Source organism: Solanum tuberosum, unplaced genomic scaffold (assembly GCF_000226075.1).
Source record: "Solanum tuberosum cultivar DM 1-3 516 R44 unplaced genomic scaffold, SolTub_3.0 scf00361, whole genome shotgun sequence".
NCBI lineage: Eukaryota > Viridiplantae > Streptophyta > Magnoliopsida > Solanales > Solanaceae > Solanum > Solanum tuberosum.
In genome coordinates this window covers 285,351-294,559 of record NW_006239286.1, presented here as the reverse complement: position 1 = coordinate 294,559, position 9,209 = coordinate 285,351, and the positions used below count along the sequence as shown (strand labels likewise).

Sequence of the window (9,209 nt, the reverse complement as noted above, 5' to 3'; positions counted from 1 at the left end):
TTAAAAATTTAAGACTTTCAATTTTATTTTATTGTTTTTACTTTAAGTCACCAAAGTAGCTAAATCCCTTTAACTCTAAATACAATGGACTATGAACTGTATATACACTGGCAAATAATGGAGGCTTGTATTGGGACAACAAAGAGAAAAGGATTGAGGAAGAGAAACTCAGTCTCCCCCTTATTGTTTGTCATATGTATGGAGTTCTTATGCTCAGGGGCCTCAAAAGCTTTTCTAATGCTTCAGGACTAACAACAAATGTATCCAAATCGAACATATTCCGTGCAAATATGGAGGCATAGTGTATAGAGGATATCTATGAGCTGGCAGGGTATAAAAGAGGTACACTACCATTAGGTATCTGGAGATACCTATCTCTCCAAAACAAGTTGTCCAAGATGGACTGTGAAGTGTTGTTTGATAAACTAACAGCAAGAATTAGAAGCTAAAATTCAATGAACCTATCCTACGTAGGCAGGGTGCTACTGATAAATTCAGTGTTGCTGCACATTCATAGTTACTGGTCTCTATTGCCTAGACATGTGCTCACAGCAATATGTAGGAACTCCTTGTGGAGTAGGAAGGTTGTCACACTAGGTCCCCTCTAGTGGCATGGGATTTAATCTGTAGACCCAAAAGGGGCAAGCAGGGTTAGGTCTCACTGGATGCATCAAGTGAAATGAAATTTCTATAACAAAATATGTTTGACATGTGCTATGCTTCATTTATTCAATCTGGATGGAATGTAATCAGAGAGTTCCGCAACCAAAACAAAGAATCAGTGAAGTTGTCCTGAGAAACATTGTTCAAAACTAGGTGTACAGGGCAAGCTTGCATCCCAGATTAGCTAAACAAATTTAGTTTATACATAGATCAACAGTTAACACTAATTGATCATTAACTCATACGATAATGGGACAGAAAAAATGATCTATTGCTGCAAATTCTATTAATTTAACAGAATAAATGGGCAAAATCATTTATAGATCCAATCACATCCCAGAAGGAATCCTTTATAAAGTTATAATCATCAAAATTTTATGACAAAAAGAATAACAGAATGAAGACCTAGTTTATGTACAGAGGCAGTCAAGTCAAACTGCTTGAAATTTTAAAAATGGAACTTAAATTAACTATTAATACAACAATCAATTTGTGATTTCCGAGATTAGGAAATTAGCTTAACCATCTTCGGCAACTCACCGAGGAGGAAGGTTACAGCCAAAAATAAATGAAAGATAGAACCAAAAACTTCTAGCTCTTCTGTCTAGGGTAGGGTATTTTCTTCTTATATCTTGTCCCCTTCTCTGTTCATACATCTTTCAAATACAAAAGTACAGGAAGAACTACCTCAGAAAGGGAGCAACTTCGCCTAGTGCAAGTCAGCTACACGAGGGCCAGAACAATGAAAGTAAAACTTAATCACCAGACACATACTTCCTTTCCGCATAGTATTTTTTCTCGCTTGCTGCTTTCTTGGTATTTCTTTTCTGCATAAGTCAACAAGCCATCATTCATGAAAGTTGCTAAAAGAGCTTAGAGATGCTAAATTAAGAAGGGATTGGGTATCTAACATGATCAGTCCTTCTTTTGTACAAGTTGGATCAATCGATCAATCAATTTTGATTTAATAGTTGAAGGAACTGAAAACAATTATAGCCATCTCGGTCCAATCAACCATTGCTAGCTTCTTCGTGAATAAGTTTATCCCAAAACATAAGGGAGAAACTTATGAAATTTATGGTAAGCTCCTTGAACTAATAGTATTGCTGATCTCCAATATTACATACCATCATAGTTGATCAACATTCAGGACTACATGAACCAGTAACTAAGAAGGGGGCCTAAATGCATAAATTTATCCATGGACGCATCTACTTCATGTATAAAAAATTACGCTTTTGGGGGGAGTCCATGTAGCCAAAAGTGAGATGCTTTCAGAAGTAATGGTATATCGGTAAGATTTCAAACGCCTCGCCTCAAAGAGGAAGGACTAAAAGCATAGCTCATAAAACAATTCCTGTAAACCTATGTTATTACGATGGCAATACATCTTCGTTTGGGGGTACACACAAGCTTAGAGACCCAAAATCCAAATTATGTCACTTTAAATGAGAAAGCTTAACCGCTGAAGAGAAATCTCGTCAGAGATAAGAACTTGTAGAGTCATTTATCTGTCAATTAATGTGTTAGGGGTCATTTGGTAGAGTGTATAAAAATAATGCTCAATAGAGTGTATTAGTATTTGTATTAGTTATGCATAGATTATTTCTAATGCATTGTTTGATTTGGTGTATCAAAAATAGTATGTATTATAAAAATATCCTTCACAATTATGATGTAAAAGATGTAAAAAGGCTTTTGAGGGGTAATTGGGTCTTTAATCATGCTAGTGCATGTATTAAATCCCTTTGCATTGCTAATACCTAGAAATCCATGGTCATTAGTTATACATAGCAAGAAAAAGTATACCAAACAAGGTACTAGTTATACATAGAGCTAATGCATGCATTATTTTTGCTAATATACTCTATCAAACAACCCCTTAGTGTATGTATGAGATTGCGAACAGAAGCACCAAAGTCTCAAAATCCAAAATTGTAAGTAGCTGATCAGAAAACTAAACAGCCTTAGAGAAATTCAAGAAAAACTAGGTAGCTAGAGAATGCTTAATGCAACATACCACATAAATCTCATGGTTAGCGATGATTCTTTGAGCAACTGAAGAAGTTGTAATATCTTTTGGGCTCTCAATTACTTGGAAGATTCCCATGCTTTTAGGAACTGCATATGGGTCCTGTCCCCCCTGTATCAGAGAATATATTTCATTTATAACATGTTTCTCCATATTATATTGCCCATCAGTTTGGAAAACATCAAGCCGTCTTTTTTTCTAGTGGTCAATTAAAAACATAAAGTTGTAGCATGGAACAACCAAATAGTATATAGACTTACTTCCGTGGAAGAGTTGCTCTCAGAAACTGTTCCATGTACAACCAACGAAATGTTGAAAGTTGTTATCTAACCCATGCCAAACAAAAGGAGAGAATGAATCAGCAACAAGAAAGACATACAATTTTCTTTTTCTATTTCCATCTAGTTGAAACATAGGAATCTAGGGACAACACCGAAGTAACTAGTTAAAAACAGAACCCTGTGCAAGAAGTGACAAACGCATTAACATCTGCTTTTATTTTATCTTTTTGCATCATGCAGCATCTTTCAGGAGTGTTGTGTACAGCACTATTTATGAGCTCAAATGGCAGAGCATCACACTTCCAATCATAGAAAAATGGATAAGTGTCATGCCAATGTACCATGTTAACCGTGGTATGGTCCTAGATCAAGCATCAAATCAGTTCAAGATCATGGTGAAGCCGTGAAGGATTAACAGTATAATCATCAGTTAAAGGGCAAGAATAAGTCTGAACTCATTATGTGGTCCAGCGATTTGATATGACATTAGATACAAAAAAAAAGTACCCAACAAATAGGGATTTATCAGACACTAGCATGGATCCAATTGATCCATTTTTTAGACACCGGCCTTTTCTTTTCCTAACAATTGGGATAAAGCCCCAATAATATTACAGTTCATACGCTTCTGGGGAAAGCTTCTATTTTTCCAAATATCCAAATAAAAACAAATGCTTCTTTTTTTCTTTTCTCATATTAACAAATGAACACACCTGGAACACCTCTAAAAAAAGATGTGGTGCTCTTTTCTGATTAGTTGTCCTATATTTATGAGACTATTAAGAGCAAAACTAAGGGAGACATGCAGATGTAGCTGTAAGTAAGCATACCATATCCTGAGTTACTTCCCAAGGGGCACCAATGATAACCTCATCAACATAACGGCATGCAAGTACACCAAGACTGCGCTCATACAGATTCATCAGTGGATACTGATGTCCACGAAGTTCACTACAAGAAATTAGAAGTAATATTCATTAAATAGAGCTCACTGTACAAAATACGGAAATTTGGAAAACAAAAATTATGATTATATTAGAAAGCAGGCTCAATTAATGTGTGGTCTAAGAACATAGATCAAAACAGTAATACCATGTACCTGACAGTCTGGTCGGGATAAATACCAACTAAAAGAAAATCTCCATGCTGCCTTGCACTTCTAAGAATCTAAGAAAGGGAAAAAGTAACTTATGGGTAAAGTTATTTTGATGCAGGATAACCTGAAACTAGTGCCATGAAATGACAACATAAATAAACCTTTACAAAAAGTCCTTACCTCAACATGTCCAGCATGGAAAAGGTCAAAGGCACCATCAATATACACCACTCGAGAATTAGGCGCAGGCCCCTACGAATTGAAATAGTACACAAATATTATGTTTGCCTCTCCAGGAAAAGAGAAGGTTACACTGAAATTATCAGAATAAAGGTGAACAAGATTTAGTCTGCTTCGACAACCATCATGATCATGGTTCTGTATGAAGTAAAAATTCTATCATCTTCCTTCATTGTTTCAACTTCAGAAGGATACATTTACTTTAACAAAAGCGACGTTCAACCCATAAGAAATTGCATTCTCCCAAAAAAATATGAATCAGGTTTATAATAGAGTATCATAGTTTATATTAAGTTAACCAGTGTAGCTCAATATTCTTTAGTCATCTATAATCTCCTTATAGCCACACTTACACCTAACTTGATTCTACTAGATAACCACGTATACACTTGTGTGCTTGTAAACTTTGAATTTCATAAAAAGTGTTAAAAAAAATAATAGTTGGGATTAGGAATAAGAAAAGATTACATTGATGGGGAAATGGGTCAAAGCAGAGCGAACTGAATTCTAAGGATTCATATAACTGACCGCAACTAGCTTTTGTTTGAGGCATAGCTCTTGTTGCTAATGGGATGTTAAAAAATACTTTAAGGAGATTTAGCATAAGACACACTCATTGAAGACTCTTCCTTAATAATTTATATTTACCTTCTCGTCAGGAGGTTGCACAGGTAATATGGGAAGTAATTGTGAGAGATTTCAAGTAGTGTTTCTCAAAGCCATCTAGCTTGCTTTAATTATTAGAAGGGATTATCAGACTCGACCCGCCCAAAAGCAAGGTTTATATTTAAGTCAAAGTCATCACTATAATATTCTCCATTTGAAGCGTCATCTGGAGAAGATACTTTGAAAAAGTTCCAACCGTGGCAAAAGAAAGGGCAATGGTCTCTTCAGTTTAAACTATTTTAATTGCCATAAAGTATTCATTCAGAAGTAAATTCTCCAAAGAAATTTTGTTATACAGTTGAATTATCCTTCAAAGTAATACTCAAAAGTTCACATTTGAACTCAACAAGAAAAAAGCGAACATACTCAAGTCTAACATGAAGCTTCACAAAGAGTACAATTTATGGTACCTTGCCATTTGAAAATTGCACGATTCGTCTTGAAGTGGGCAAAAAATGAGATATCTGACCACCCTTAGCTTGTTTTTCAGCACCAAATTTATTTTTTATATCATCAGCTTCGCCAACGGGAGTTGAATTGGAGCAATCTTGAGGAGAATCTCCACTTTTAGAAGCAGAAAGAATCCTCCCTACAAAAATGTGATTCAAAACAAGCATCACCAAAACCAAATATTAATCTCATCGCTCTTAGCCAGTATGTGATTCGTGGAAACATGCTTCTTTTAGTTTTGGAAGACTTCAAAAAAGGTATGTTTGATCTATTTTCATCCACTAGTTTTTGGCAAATCAATTTAGGAGCAATTGATACTTTTAGGAAAATAAATAGTGCTACTGTGAACCATAAGAGGAGACTCGGGCAGAAAAAATAGATGTTCAAATGCCATCGAGGAGCATGCTTTGCTGACAATCAAAATATTGAAGGCAGAAGAAGAGCAGAAAAATTGGGAGATCAATTGCCTCTGTTTCTACCACATACATACTTTATATACCCATGTAGATACATATATACATATAGCACTTGTGGGAAAAGCAATTTAGGGAAAAATTCTGTTCTTTTGTACAACTCATTTGGTGAAGATGCTTTGCAACAGATCAAAACTTTCAGAACTCATGGAGAAAAGGAGAGATGCAGTACCTACAATGTCTGTGCTGGAGACACCCTCAGTTCGTTTAATTTGCTTGTACCGACCAGCTTTTTTGGCTAGGGCATAAGCATCAGTTCCATCTGGAAGTAGACAGGGATCATCACCGTGTATAATGTAGTCAATCTTATACTCATTGAATAGACGGTTCATGAAGTCTTCAGTAATTGCATAAGGAGCACTGGAAATCACTTCATCCACCCACTTCAAGCCACTAACCAGAGCAAGTCTGTAGAGGACCTCAAATTAGTGACATACAAAACTTCCAGTTAACTGAAAGAATTAAAACGCACGAAAGTGTTTCCCCATAAGAAAATGAATGAAATAAATGGAACTACATACTTGAACATGTGCTTGAAGTTAATCTTTTATAATACAAGTACAAAGTATAAACTGTTACACACAGCACGATCTCACACCAGATAAACTAACATAAGGAAAATAATAACAGATAAATCAGCAAACAGGTAAACAGAAGCAAATACTGCAGGGAAAGATAAAGTTTAAATAACTCTCTACAATAGTCCCCTTTATGTCTCAAATAATCTTAACTTCATTTTATTAGGCTCGTCATACTACAAAATCAAAAAGCAATTTCAGAAATCATAGATAGACTTGTTCCTGTTAACAGACTGCCCTATTAGGATTTTCCAGTTACAACGCTCAAGCTCAGAGATGGAACTGGAAGAACATGATAACTCTAGTCAATACATATATGTCAATGATTCCTAGCAACATCCTTCACCAATAACTCTGGATTTAAAATAGTCCATATGTTAGGAACTGGAACCTTCATGAACCATGTATAGGATAATATAAACACATTCCTACAGTAAGACTGGAAAGTAGAGCTCAGAGCATATCAATACTCTTTCCCTTTATCCTTGAGCAAGATATTTCACAGATGGGAAGTAAAAGTTAAAACATTTACAGGAGTTGAAACAAATGGCAATCTACTCATACCTTTCTTCCATGCACAAAACTGGAGGACCCTTAGTAGCTATGATTTCCTCATCACTGACAACCCCAACAACCAGTTCATCTCCCAAGGCTTTTGCTTGTCTCAAAGCATTTGCATGGCCATAGTGCATCAGGTCAAAACAACCATCCATATAAACACGAACACGCTTCTTCTCATGCTTCTTTTTATAAAAGATACTTAGATAAGGAAAAGGATAAAGTAGCGTAGGAACACTGATACCACCAAAATAGCTCGTGGATAACCCGAGCAACGCTGCAGTCAGCATGATTCCACCAAAAAGGCGTGGATAGTAATACATCCCTTCCCAAACCCAATTGTTGCTTTCGAAATCCATTGATGATTGACCTCCTCCCTTCCTCCTACCCTCTCACACTCCTTGAGGGCCTCTTTATACTACAAAAGAGGAAGAGAGGCCCTGCAATTAAAAGCAACAAACAAAGAAGCCAAAAGGAAGTTAAGTGAATTATTGTGATCAATCTTTTCCCCAAACAAGATTCAACAATCCCCTTTCAACTCATACATAATGAATCAAATCTAATCATTTAAGGAATACAAAACCCCAATCATCCCCTTTAACCAGAAAAAACCAAAATCAAGCATAATTCAAGAATACGCACAGCCAAAAAGTGAATCACATGAACTGGGTATCCTCAAAACAATATTCTACAATCTTTTCAGTTTGATTTGAGCTGAAAAAAGGCATAATCTTAAACCCGTCACCTATGCAAACCAAATTAGACGAAAATTTTCAACAATTCCCACAAATTAGGTAACAAAATGACCAAAGATGCAAACTTTATTGTTACTACAAACTTAAAAATCAAGCAAAAAAATCAGAAAATAAGATCTGAATATGACATGGACATTCATTCATCAAAACTCCAATTCCAAACACAATGCAATATATTAAACTAAAAAAAAAAATTAAAAAAATCCACAATAACAAGAACACCCCTTTAATCTAAAAAATGGGTAATGCAAAAAAAAAAAATTTAAAAAAATGAATGAACCTGAAGGAGGATGATAAAGTTGAGAATTTCGAGTAATAGTGAAACAATGAGAAGTGTGTATGATTTGTTACAGTATTTTACATTGAAATTAACGCCACATCCGAATCAGAATCCCAAAAAAACGAATTTAAAAATCAAAAAGAGAGAGAAAGAGAGAGAGAGAGAGTGTTTTTGGCAGATCGAATCTTAACCTTTCTTCCTCCTTTTTACCCTTTTCTTGTTTCTTCTTCCTTTCTTCTTCCTTAATTGTTAAGGAGATTCACAAATATCATAATAGTAGTAATATGTTTGTTTTTCTTTTTTTGCATTTATATATACTTACTTCTTCTAATAATAATAATAACAATGGGAACATTTATTTAAGTTCAGAAAAATAGATAATTATATACTATTTCAAAATTGAATTTCTTACTAATATAGATGAAGTAGTGTGGGGACTTGAAATTATTTTGTTACTGTCCTATATTGAGTAGGGGTGGACTTTTTCGGTGTTTGGTTTGGATTTTTCAAGTTTTGAATTTGGTAATTGATAGTTAAAAGTAGATAGCAAATATCAATTTTTTAGAATTTTGGTGCCGTATTGAAGTCATAGCCGATTGTATTACAAAGTTAATACTATTTCTCCAATTATTTTATTTTTTATGTGGAGACATGATATTATAGAAGATCAACAAGTAAAAAGACATCAAGAAAAAAAAATGTATAGCTAATTGGATTGTTTATGCTTATTGTTTAACTTTCTCTTTGAACTTGTACAATTAGTAATGAATTTGTTGATATATATTCATTAATTAAATAATTTGGTATTTGAAAAATATCGAACACCAAATGGTACTCATGTCTCATACCAAACTCAAACTCAAATACCATAATACTAAAATATACTTCAAAATACCATATCAAATACCAAATTTCCAAAAATTTTAATTTAATTTGGTAATTCGATTTTCGATATTTTATGTTCAACCCTATTGAGTTTGACATATTTTTTAAGAAAGTCATCATAGATGTGGTGTATTGGAGGGTATATCTTTATTTTAACTAAAAAATTTGAGTTTGACATAATTTTTAAGAAAATTGTTGGATCGGGAGAAGCAAAACGAAATCAGGATTTGGCCGAAAAAGTGGTAGCTAGCT

At 34.5% G+C, this 9,209-nt stretch overlaps 1 protein-coding gene across 3 annotated transcripts; it reads right to left on the bottom strand.

Moving 5' to 3' along the window:
- Nucleotides 1-529: 529 nt before the first annotated feature.
- LOC102594626 (ethanolamine-phosphate cytidylyltransferase-like) lies at nucleotides 530-8,372 on the bottom strand. Of its 3 annotated transcripts, XR_001475350.1 has the most exons (11): nucleotides 8,264-8,372; nucleotides 7,044-7,477; nucleotides 6,074-6,309; nucleotides 5,389-5,567; nucleotides 4,253-4,324; nucleotides 4,076-4,143; nucleotides 3,807-3,927; nucleotides 2,956-3,021; nucleotides 2,684-2,806; nucleotides 1,351-1,490; nucleotides 530-624 (listed from the first exon to the last, which is right to left on the bottom strand). XR_001475350.1 is itself a non-coding variant. In XM_006361521.2 (10 exons), the coding sequence occupies exons 2-10, from the start codon at nucleotides 7,394-7,396 to the stop codon at nucleotides 1,419-1,421; spliced, it is 1,290 nt and encodes a 429-aa protein (XP_006361583.1). In that variant the 5' UTR covers nucleotides 7,397-7,477; nucleotides 8,264-8,372; the 3' UTR covers nucleotides 984-1,418. The 3 variants fall into 3 exon arrangements, 2 of the variants coding, with proteins under 2 accessions (XP_006361583.1, XP_006361584.1); XM_006361521.2 differs by lacking the exon at nucleotides 530-624 and having other exon boundaries at nucleotides 984-1,490; XM_006361522.2 differs by lacking the exons at nucleotides 530-624; nucleotides 8,264-8,372 and adding an exon at nucleotides 8,073-8,221 and having other exon boundaries at nucleotides 984-1,490.
- Nucleotides 8,373-9,209: the final 837 nt, after the last annotated feature.